Source organism: Phaenicophaeus curvirostris, chromosome 13 (assembly GCF_032191515.1).
Source record: "Phaenicophaeus curvirostris isolate KB17595 chromosome 13, BPBGC_Pcur_1.0, whole genome shotgun sequence".
NCBI classification, from domain to species: domain Eukaryota; kingdom Metazoa; phylum Chordata; class Aves; order Cuculiformes; family Cuculidae; genus Phaenicophaeus; species Phaenicophaeus curvirostris.
In genome coordinates, this window is record NC_091404.1 from 12,289,472 (window position 1) to 12,300,817 (window position 11,346).

General features: G+C 50.8%; 1 protein-coding gene and 5 non-coding genes across 6 annotated transcripts; all 6 read left to right on the forward strand.

Moving 5' to 3' along the window:
- The first annotated feature begins 585 nt into the window (after positions 1–585).
- Positions 586–11,010, forward strand: DKC1 (dyskerin pseudouridine synthase 1). The gene is made up of 15 exons (XM_069868049.1): positions 586–631; positions 847–908; positions 1,020–1,106; positions 1,642–1,733; positions 2,054–2,238; positions 2,734–2,798; positions 3,363–3,489; positions 3,866–3,996; positions 4,953–5,096; positions 5,522–5,642; positions 6,532–6,650; positions 7,761–7,864; positions 8,297–8,363; positions 9,092–9,250; positions 9,648–11,010. Exons 1-15 carry the CDS (start codon positions 616–618, stop codon positions 9,714–9,716), a joined length of 1,548 nt encoding a protein of 515 aa, XP_069724150.1. The 5' UTR covers positions 586–615; the 3' UTR covers positions 9,717–11,010.
- Positions 2,901–3,143, forward strand: LOC138726388 (small nucleolar RNA SNORD17). Its single transcript, XR_011338432.1, has one exon. It is a non-coding gene; the product is annotated as a small nucleolar RNA SNORD17 (small nucleolar RNA).
- Positions 3,690–3,765, forward strand: LOC138726387 (small nucleolar RNA SNORD83). The gene has a single exon (XR_011338431.1). It is a non-coding gene; the product is annotated as a small nucleolar RNA SNORD83 (small nucleolar RNA).
- Positions 4,161–4,295, forward strand: LOC138726394 (small nucleolar RNA SNORA36 family). The gene has a single exon (XR_011338438.1). It is a non-coding gene; the product is annotated as a small nucleolar RNA SNORA36 family (small nucleolar RNA).
- LOC138726389 (small nucleolar RNA SNORD17) lies at positions 5,864–6,108 on the forward strand. The gene has a single exon (XR_011338433.1). It is a non-coding gene; the product is annotated as a small nucleolar RNA SNORD17 (small nucleolar RNA).
- LOC138726391 (small nucleolar RNA SNORD83) lies at positions 6,934–7,009 on the forward strand. Its single transcript, XR_011338435.1, has one exon. It is a non-coding gene; the product is annotated as a small nucleolar RNA SNORD83 (small nucleolar RNA).
- Positions 11,011–11,346: the final 336 nt, after the last annotated feature.

Here is an 11,346-nt window from a genome sequence, read left to right on the forward strand (position 1 = left end):
CTTATGAGGAACGGCTGAGAGAGCTGGGGGTGTTTAGCCTGGAGAAGAGGAGGCTGAGGGGAGACCTCATTGCTCTCTACAACTACCTGAAAGGAGGTTGTGGAGAGGAGGGAGCTGGGCTCTTCTCCCAAGTGACAGGGGACAGGACAAGAGGGAATGGCCTCAAGCTCCACCAGGGGAGATTTAGGCTGAACATTAGGAAAAAATTCTTCACAGAAAGGGTCATTGGGCACTGGAACAGGCTGCCCAGGGAGGGGGTTGAATCACCTTCCCTGGAGGTGTTTAAGGCACGGGTAGATGAGGTGCTAAGGGACATGGTTTAGTGTTTGATAGGAATGTTTGGACTCGATGATCTGGTGGGTCTCTTCCAACCTGGTTATTCTATGATTTTAGCTTAGATCAAAAACATTCCACTTTTCGTAACGGTAACGACCCCTCCTATTGCTGCGGGAGGGACGGGGCCCGTTGGGGCTGGGAGGGGGGGTCACGTGGCGGCGCATCACGTGGTGTGGGCGGGGCTACGCGGCGGCGCGGGCCGAGGTCACGTGGTGGCGCGGGGCCTGTCGGGACGTGGGCGGCGCTTCCGGTCCCTGCGCGGCAGCACGCGGCGCGAATATGGCGGAGGCGGACGGTGCGCACCGGGAGGGAGCGGCCGGGACGGCGCCTCGGCTCGCCAGGCGCTGCTGGATTGTGTTGGGGGAGGAGGGACGGGGGACGAGTTGCGGGGGTGGAGCTCGCAGCCGCCGCGGCGCCACGTGGGGAGGGCACGCGGGGGGGCTGCGGGCCGCGCCACGGGCCTTCGCCCCTCGTGGCGCCGCGGGGCCGCTCAGCGTCTCGTTCCCGTAGGTTCCACCGTGAAGAAGAAGCGGAAGAAGGAGAAGAGGGCGCTCGCCGACGAGGATGTAGCGGTGAGTGAGGAGGGAGGGCGGCTGCCCGGGGCTGGCGCTGCCTCGTGGCCGGCGAGAGCGGGGCCGCCGGGTTTCCCTGCTCTGATCCCGAGTCTCTTCCTCCTCCCGCAGGACATCCAGCACACGGAGGAGTTCTTAATCAAGCCCGAGTCCCGGGTGGCCCAGCTGGACACATCCCAGTGGCCCTTGCTGCTGAAGGTAAGGCGCGTGGTAGGCGGCCACGTGCGCCGTCCCTGCACCTCCTGCTCCCCCTGCCGTCTCCCTGCTCCCCCTGCCGTCCCCCAGCAGCGCAGCCCTCGCTCTGTACCACCCTGTTGGTAAGAAAGCATCGCTGGCGCTCGCAGCAGAGGCAAACCCCTCTGCGTGTAGAAATCGTGTTACGAGTTTGTCCAGCAGGATCATTTCTGTGCCTGCTTTCTGAGTTTACCGTCTCCTGTGGTCTATGTAGACTTCTGAGTTACTTGTGCTGAGTTTCTAGAGCGCACTGGATTTATGCTGCGTTGTAAAGGCTGATATTCTGCTGCTTTCCCATTTCTTTCAATGCACAAGTTAAGTTTCTTTGTCTTTTTATAAGAGTTTATTGTACTTTCATTATGGGGTCGTTTTGAAAGAGGCTCTTTCACTTAAGTGTACAAATGAGATGTTGTGTAAGTGGAGAGATGCGCTGGGGCAAAGCAGTGCTGAAACCAAGGTGAGCTCAAGGATCCTTGTGACTTTTGCTTGTATTTTGTAGAACTTTGACAAGTTAAATGTGATGACGGCACACTACACACCTCTTCCTTCCGGTGCTAATCCCCTCAAGAGAGAGATTTCTGACTATGTTAGGTAAGTACAGCGAGGGCCAGAGAATGGTTCGTTTCTGTTTCACAGTTAATGTTTTCAAAACGTTTTCTATTCTGGATTTGCCTTGTGTCTTTGTGCTTCGTTCTGCCTTGCTGCTAACCAGTAAATGTCTAGATAAGACCCACTGGTCACTTGTCCTGGGGTTGTGGCCAGTTTGGGGACAGACGTGCAAACGCTTAAGGAATTCTCTGGGGTGAAATGGAAAGTCCCTTGTCCTGCTAGCCATGTCAAATATTGTCCGAGTGTTTGCACCCTTACTGTGTTTGCCCTGATGCTTAGCTCTTTGTTGTTTTGCGCTATAGGTCTGGCTTTATTAACCTCGACAAACCTTCCAATCCATCTTCCCATGAAGTGGTTGCGTGGATCCGACGCATCTTGCGAGTAGAGAAGACGGGACACAGTGGCACTCTGGATCCGAAGGTGACCGGGTGCCTCATTGTGTGTATTGAGAGGGCAACACGACTGGTCAAATCGCAGCAGAGTGCAGGTATGTTTGTCTGGGACCATTTGCGATCTAAACAACTGGGGAGGTTTGGAGTTGCTTTTGGAGACAAAATGGAGATTTCCAGTCTTTGGAAGGTCTTCAATGTCTTGAGCTTCAGGGTTGCTTATCCCTCTCACTCCATGCCACTGAGGGTGTATCCATGCTGTTACAAGTGTTTTCTGATTGCTTTTCCCTTTGCTTGTGTTGTTTTAATTCAGTGAAAACACTTCTGACAGACTGGTTTCATGTACTAACTGAACTTAAAGCCTCAGTCTCCAGCTGACCAGTGATATAAAACTTAGCGAAGAAGTAAATGTAGTTTAGATTTATTTTGTTGGAAGAACAACCAGCTCTGTGGTAAACGGAGCACGCTTTCTAGAGGGAGGTGGTTGTGAAAATTTCAGGGCTCTGTGGATGTGTGGCTGTGAACCAGTGCAGACCTTGAGGTCAACAGTAAATGTAAGTGGCCACTCCTGACTGCTCTTGTCGTTCTTTCAGGCAAAGAGTATGTGGGAATTATTCGGCTGCACAATGCAATTGAAAGTGAGGCGCAGCTTGCCAGGGTAAGTCTCGGCATGCTCTTAGCTGTGCTGGCACTTGGCATGCAGAGTGTTCAGCGTTAGTGGGATACAAGAGGGCAGAAGTGGAGCTCAGGTGTGTTGTGTGTGAGGTGATGACGAAGTTTATCCATTCTCTGAGTGCAGTGTGCTGCCTTCCTGCAGCACCCTGATTCCTGTTCTAGGGTCTGGGTGCTGTGCAGCCTCCAGAGACCCTCCAGCTTCCCAGTGTCCTACTGGGGGCTGCTGTGGTGTGTGGCTGGCTGCCTGCAGGAAGAAGTGGTGCCGGCAAGGTTGGAGCCCCTCTTGGGGGCTCCATCCCCACTGAGATGAGGGATAATGTCTGATCACACACTGCCACCTGATGAAAAAGCCCAACTGTGTTTGTTGGCAGCTTGCGTAGCATTTTGGCCACATCATCACTTCAGATCTGCTTTATTAAATGTGACATCACCAAATTACGAACCTTGTGGTTTCTCACTCATGGAAGTGTTTGTAGTTACTGGGGACCCCAGGGTGCTCCTGCATTACGGAACAGATGTGAGATGTCACTTCTGCTTCTACCTTCAGGCAATAGAAACTCTGACAGGCGCGCTGTTTCAGCGACCACCCCTCATTGCTGCTGTGAAACGACAACTGAGAGTCAGAACTATCTATGAGAGCAAGCTGGTGGAGTACGATCCCGAGAGAAGATTAGGTAAAACAAGGGCTTTCGTGCTTTCTTCGTATATTAAGCTGGTAAAATTTTCTGTGATGTGGTTTGCTTCCTGTTCTTGGCAGATGGCTTAAGACATAAATCCTCACCACCATCAAGCAGTAACTGCTTTATGTGTTACTTTGGCGTGCTGAGGAGCAAACCCCATCTACTTTTTGCACTGCTGCATCCTTTGTTGAAGAGCCAAATGATGTCAATTAGATGTCATTAGCACTCAGTGCAAAGATGACCTTCATCTATCACCCCAGGCTGATGGCTCTGTGAAGGCTTGGGCATACAGGTTCTCTTGGAGGGAGCTCTTCTAGATACGTTTCTTTTCTAGATATGTGTTTAAATGCTCTCCTGTCCTGTGTTTCAGGTATCTTCTGGGTGAGCTGTGAAGCAGGAACATACATCCGAACACTCTGCGTTCACCTGGGTTTGCTGCTTGGTGTAGGGGGCCAGATGCAAGAGCTCCGCAGAGTGCGCTCAGGCATCCTCGGAGAGAAGGTAGAATGGTAGCTCTGACTATAACCAGCAAATCCAAAATTGTCTGAATCGCCAGAGTTCCTTGGAACTGTGTTAGTTTTACAGTGTGAGGAGGTACAGGTGTACGTGGCTGGGAGGAGTTTTGCAAGTAGCCCCAAAAACATGGGATGCCAGAGATGGTCTGTAACCAAAGGGTTGAGTTCAGTTCAGGGTGTTCCCCCTGTTCTGGTAATTAAACTTTGGGACAGCGAGTGACTGGGAAATACACCACGGTGACTAAAGATGTGTTTTATGCCACCTGTGTTTCTCTGCCTACAAACCATACATGTGCCACGAGTTCCTGCATGGTTGCTGTGCTTAGCAATCTGTGACCGCTTGGTGTCGGCACAATGCAGGCCACGTGCTTCTTTGAAATGATCCTGGGGCAGAATCTGGTGTGGTCTTGAACACTTGTACAGACTTTTCAGTCTGGTCATAGCTGGATCCTGCTGCCAGTCCGAACTCCAGAGCTACTGCCTTTCTTTACAAAGCAGGAGAATCGGTGTGAGTGCTTATTTATGCATCTGTGCTCTTAACCACTGCTGTGATTTTTGGCAGTCATTTCTGAATTCCAGGTGTTGGGTGCTTACAGCTGCTTCATGAATTTATTCCTTGTCACAGATTGAGGAACTAGTTAATTTAAACTTTGTTTTAAGTTTGGTCATATTAAAAATTTTCATGTAGAGTGACCTTATACACTAGATCCAAGTGCTGAGATTCAAAAGGTTAAAGTCTGTGATATCACAAATCAGGTTCACCTCAAGCTATTGATAGAAAGTATTCCTACCTCTTTCAGCGTCATTTTCTGATGCTTTTGAGTTTGGCCTCAGTTTTTCCCTCCCTTTCAACACTGTTTGCTCTTGGACTTTAGCTGTTTGCTTGTGTGTGTTTCAAGTTGATGGCTGGTAGGAGAGTTTAGAGGGATTGTGTCTTTGCAGGACAACATGGTGACTATGCACGATGTACTGGATGCGCAGTGGCAGTACGACAACAACAAGGACGACAGCTACCTGCGGAGAGTTATCCTGCCGTTAGAGAAACTGCTCACTTCACACAAGCGGCTGGTCATGAAAGACAGTGCGGTGAGTTCCTGAGATAGTGCCAGGTGACAGCCAGAGACTGCTAAGTGTCCTCCTAACTGGTACAGCTGATAAAATAACTGAGGGATCAGGGTTCACGTGTTGGGTCCTGATTGTGAGCTATGTAGGACCCAGTATGTGCCGCTGTCAGGTGAGTGTTAAGATGCAAGAGCCAAGAATGGAGCGGCAGAGAAGCTGCTCTCCTCACTTCAAGAGGATGCTGATAAGTGATCTGCCTTGCATATTTTTTGCAATGATAGGTACTTTGCTTGCTTTTTCCAAAATGCCGGGTTTTATGTAGTGGACACTTAAGAAGTGGGTGTGTGGGAATGTTATTGCTGGGACAGTAGTGGCAGGGGGAAGCTAAAATATTAGAGGCACTTCTTACCTTGTTCTTATTCTCTAATAAGCCTTCCTGTTCGCTACAGGTTAATGCCATTTGCTATGGGGCCAAGATCATGTTGCCTGGTGTCCTGAGGTATGAAGATGGTATTGAGCTTAATCAAGAGATTGTTGTCATCACCACAAAAGGAGAAGCTATCTGCCTAGGTATGAAAGCTGACTGCAGAAATATCAGACTGTGTTCCAGTGAATGCGCAGCAAAGGAGTCCTCATGTGTGGAAGCTTTAACTAGTGCTCCCTGATGGAGACTGTGAGTTAGTGTGGCCCAAGGTAGCTGGTTTTGGGCAGGGTGTTAAGAAACAGTGGCTACCTCAGTCCTTAGCAAGGCGTGAAAGGTTCCCCAGCCTGGTTTCAGGTGTGCTCTTTGTGTGAGGTGATGACTAAGTTTATCCATTCCCTGAGTGCAGTGTGCTGCCCTCCTGCAGCACCCTGATTCCTGTTCTAGGGTCTGGGTGCTGTGCAGCCTCCAGAGACCCTCCAGCTTCCCGGTGTCCTACTGGAGGCTGCTGTGGTGTGTGGCTGGCTGCCTGCAGGAGGAAGTGGTGCCAGCAAGGTTGGAGCCGCTTTTTTGGGGGCTCCATCCCCACTGAGATGAGGGATAATGTCTGATCACACACTGCTACCTGGCACACTTCTCAGCAGATCAGGAAGGTAAAGGTAAGAGGGCTTGAGCAATTACCAGTTTCTGTGAAGTGACTCGAAAGTGTGCTCTGTTCTAGCCAAGATGTTCAGAGGAGCTGTGTAGGTGCGAGGTGCTGAGATACTGTACAGATCATCTGTTGTGGTGCCAGAGAGGCCAGTGCTTATGGTGTGGTTAATCCATGACTGATGCAGTTCCTGGCTTTGAGCAGGGCAGCTCTCCAGCATGTTAGGCCAGCACTTGCCTCCAATGAGGTTTTGGGGTGAAATGGCACTGGTCGGGGGGGGGGTGGTGTTGCCCCTCTTTGTGTTGTTAGAGGAAGAACAGGCTGCATGCAGCAGGTTCCTGCTGCAGTTCTGCCATTAATGAGTTAATGAACCCTGCCTGCTTTTGCAGCCATTGCCTTGATGACCACAGCAGTCATTTCTACCTGTGACCATGGCATCGTGGCGAAGATCAAGAGAGTGATCATGGAGAGAGACACATATCCCCGCAAATGGGGCCTCGGTCCCAAGGTTAGCGGTGTGGGGCTGCGCTCAGTCCCAGGGCGGTGGGGGGACCCCAGCTGTTGGGATGTGGCACTCTGGGCTGCTTGGGCAGAGCTGCACCTTTCTCCAGGGCCTCAGTGTAATTCTGTGCTCTTCTGGAGTTGATGGTGGTGCTGCCCAGTGCTGGTGGGAGCGAGGCTTTGCTTCCCCGTGGAGCCTGGGCAGCTCTGCCTGAGGCCAAACTGGGACTGCTGCTGGTGCTCAGCCGTGGTCTTCTGAGGTCTGTGCAGCACCAGTCCTCTGCTAAAGAGCCAAATGATGTGAAGTGGATGGCAGTAGCACTCTGTGCAAAGATGACCTTCATCTATCACCCCATTCTGATGGCTCTGGAGGGGCTGGGCAAGGAGGTGCTTTTTCTTCTGGTGCAACTGCAGTGGTGCCGCAGTGCAAACTGTCTTGTGAGACACTAAACTGTGCCTGAAGGGCAGGAGCAGTAGGAACACCCGTTTGGGTTCCTCTCCTGTCAAACATGTAGTAGTCATGGAAATGAGCAGGTCAGCACTGCTAATGTTGCAGCAGCCAGACTGGCATTTCACTGTGGCGAGTGATGCAGCTCGGACTTAAAACTCAGTGTCGTGTTGCTGTGCCTCGATCCATTGCTGTGCCTCGATCCATTCCTGTGGTTCCAGGGAAATGTAGAAAACTGTAGGGGTGCAAGCACATTTATCGCAGTGAACATGAGGCAATGTAGGCCAGTTCAGGTATCTTGGAGTCTTTAGCAAAACCTCACATTTGCAGCTGGAGTGGTGCAGCTAAGATGTGACGAGGCATTAAGCTGGAGAAACCCAGTCAAAGATCAGAGATCTGTAATGTGCGAAGTCATTTATTTTGCTGCTATTCTCCTGCAAAATTGCCATTATTACTAATAAAGATGCTTCCTGTCTGAGATTTTTAGGCTGCTGTGCAGGGGATGTTTTGTGTGACTCATTAGAAAGTCCTTGGAGAAGTATTAAATCAATAATGCTGCAGTTGTTGGCTTGTTTGTGGATTACCTCCTCTTAGGCCAAGTGGCTGAAGCCCCACGGAGGGTCCCTCCTCCCTGGAGCTGCAGTCTGACTTTTTGCACGTCTCTTTCAGGCCAGTCAAAAGAAGATGATGATCCAGAAGGGTCTGCTGGACAAGCATGGGAAGCCCAACGAGAGCACACCGGATTCCTGGAAGAAGGAGTATGTAGATTACAGGTGGGTATGGGGTGTGGCTGCCATGCAGTGGGCAGAGCAGAGCCCTGAGCAGCCAGGGCTGGGGTCTGTGCTGCTGTTTGTGCTTGGAACATCTTAGGCCTGACTCAAGGCTGTCCGGACCCATGGGGTGTGGTGGCATTTCTCACAGACCCAGGGAATTTGCTGCTCGTTGGCAACGCCAGAGGGAAAGGCCCTGAGCAGACGGTTATCCCTTTCTAGCCTGTGCTTGTGGTTTCAGAGGGAGTCAGTCTGCTAAATTAAATGGGGGAGGCCTTGCTGTTGCCCAGCTCAGCTGGCCCTGGTGCTGGCTACAGGTCTTCCCCACACCAGTGCCTGGCGCGGGTTGCAGAGTCCCTCTGAGGGAGACAGAGCTTTGTACTCTTGCAGAGCAGCTCTTGCTGTCCTGCTCAGCTTGGGGATCTTCTTTTTCAGGGATGCCTCCAAGAAAGAGGCAGCTGCTGTCCCCCAACCTGTTTCACAGCTGGAGAAGGCTCCGAAAGTGAGTATCGTTAGTGCTCTCTGGCTGTGAGGTTGTTTGTGCCCTGATGAAGAGTGGATACAGGCCTGTTCCTTTAGGCAACTGATATCAGGTCCTGAATTTTGTGCTGCTCTAATTAGTTGTTTACAGGTCAACATGTTTGGTATTCTGGGGCTTAGTGTGTGTTACGGGGTGACCTTGCTGTGGGGTGACCCACTTAGGGCCTATTTCCCAGGTGTTTGTCTCTGGGATGTTGTACTTTGGGGGTGAGTCCTGTTACACAGCACAAGAATGAGAAGCTCTGACACAAGAATGAGAAGCTCCGACTTGTGGTGTACAAGCTGCAGCATCCAAGGATAGAGGTTGTATGGAGCCACAGTGGAAGTTTGTTTTGCCAGAGATCTTTTCTGGAGATTACAGACAGTTGCAGAAATGTCCATGAAAGAGTTGCATCTAAAGTTCCCTAAGTCAGGCCTTGTGCTTGCATTTGCAAAGGTGCAGTGGTGTTTCAAACTCTGGAGCATTTGGGGTACAGGAAACACTGAAAAATACAACATGCGATTGTGGCAGAAGCAAATGCTAGGCAGTGTATGCTGGAGGGGAACACTTCTAGTTTGCAGCTCACCCTCCTGCTCAAAAGTGGTTGATTTGATTGAAACAGATCGATGTTTGCAATGAAATTCCAAAGTCTTTCTATCCCTTGAGCTCATTCAGAAGATGGAATATCTGACAACCTGTTCCCCTAACAGAGAAAGCGAGAGTCGGAGAGTGAAAATGAGGAGGCTGTGACTCCACCATCCCCTGCCACCCCACCACCAGAGGAGCTGAGCAAAAAGGAAAAGAAAAAGAAGAAAAAAGAGAAGAAGGCCAGAGAGGCAGCTGAGAGTGGAGGAGAGCAAATAGAAGTGGTATGTAACTGGGCTCTACCGAGTTCAGTCCAAGTATGGGAGAGATTGCTGTCTCTTCCTAATACCTCTAGGATAAAACACATGGACATCCTGCTGTGCATGTCCCCAAAGTGTCAGGCTCCCCACCGGCAGAGAACAATGTCTGTACAGGCATATTTGTAAACTGAACTGGTTGAGAGTGGTGGGAGAAGGGGCAGGTGAGGCGTGTGGGGGTGCCCCAGGACAGTTGGTGGGAGGATGGTGCTGCATTCTGCCAGCGTGCTCAAATATTTGTGTGGTGGTGAGGGGGGTTTCAGCCACGGGGAGCCTGCACTGTGTGGAGTGGGGCTGTTCCTCCTGAAATGTGCAGTGGAGATTCCTTTTTGATTCCTTCCTGACCTCTCCAACCTCTTCACAGACCACTGAGACCAGCACCAAGAAGAAGAAAAAGAAGAAACAAAAGGAGGTAGAAGAGAGCTCGGAGTAAACGACTGGATCTGTCCAAAGCAGGCGACCTTGTTGGTAGGGAGGGAGGAGTCTGAGGCCTGGAGAAAAAAATGACTGACTGCGTGGCAGAGGGGACAATGAGTTTCAAGTTCCTTCTCTGCTGTGTATACGAGTGAGCAGGTGTGTTTGCTCAGGATATGCCCTGCTCAGGGCCCCCTCCTCATCCTGTTTTAAGGGTTGCCAGAGGAGTGGGGTGCCCGACTGCCCCTGCACTGAATTGCTCTCGAAAGCTGAACACCATGATGCCAATAGAAGTGGTGTCTTTAGGGAGGCGGTAGCTCCTGGCTGTTACTCGGTGTCTCCATTTTCACCTTGAGAGGGAGGAATAACATTTCGCCCCTACGTCTTGTCCTGCCTCTTTCTTCCTTTTCTTCCAAGGTTGGAGCTGTTTCCCAACAGTCACAGAATGTGTTGGTGTCTGGAGGGCTGCCTTTGTCATGACCCATTGCAGTGGGTTTGGATTGATGATTTGAAGGGCTTTGGTTTGTTTTAACTTGGCCATAGGCTTGGCTTGACCCTCAGCTAGATGAGATCAAATAGTCCACCCAGGTACTTTTCAGTACTTTTTTAAACTTTATCATAAAAGGATTAGAACAGTAAATTCTTGCTTTTCTGCTTTATAGAATGGGGACCTGCTTACTGGTTTGTCTGCTGATCCCTGGACCCAGGGCCTCAGTGCCTCAGTTTGTACTTCTGCTGGCTCTTTGCTCTTCTCTACCCAGTTGCTGGAATGGGACTGTCATGTTTCCAGTTGCCTCCCCTGGTTTTGATATCTAATGTGCTCTGAAGGCTGGAAGTGGGGATGCTTCTTGGGGGCAGAAGCAAAGTGACCAGAAGGCAGCTAACCAGTGTGCTTTTATATAAAGGGCTGTTGAGGACGAGTCCTTGTGAGGAAAAGCTTTGCCAGAGGCAGCTCTGCAAGGGGCACTGGCTCCTGGGGGGGCTTCAGCAGTTTCAGTAAGACTTGTCCTAATTTCCTTAATCGCTGGGGGCGAGAGGTCTCTTCTCTGTCACAGGGATAGTTCTGAGCCAGGATTTTAGTCCCTTCGCATGGGGAGGGATCCAGGCTGCTTTGTTCTGAACTTCATCCCTGCAGATCTGTAACGTTAGTCTTGTGCATCGCTTTTGTCTTAACCATCTGATTTTTCCTCCTCCAATGCTAGAGAGACACACGGGCAGTGGGACCAGCAGTGGGGCTGTCAGAACCTGGGCAGAAAAAAAGTCCATTTTTATTTACACTTTTTTTACATAAAAATAAAAGCCCTATTTTTGAATGGGTCCTTTTCTTGCTTATCTGGCTCCTAGAAGAGGTCAGTGGTCTGTTCAGGGGGAGGGGAAGCAGCTTAATGCATGTATGTGTTGCAGCTGGACAGGAGAGCAGCACAAAGACTGGGCTGGTGCAGAGAAGTGGCTGTGTTGACATGGACCAGCACTTCACAGGTTCTTCGGGGCCACCCTCCACTTTGGTAAAACCCAGTGGGACGTGCGCCTGGAAGCGAGGCGTTCTCTTTCTTCCCCTGCTTGTGTTGCAGTGAGCGGCTGGAGGGTCTGATAGTGGCTGGAGGGACTGCTTGGTCCTTACCTGCCTGACCTTGAATGTGGTTGGGTCA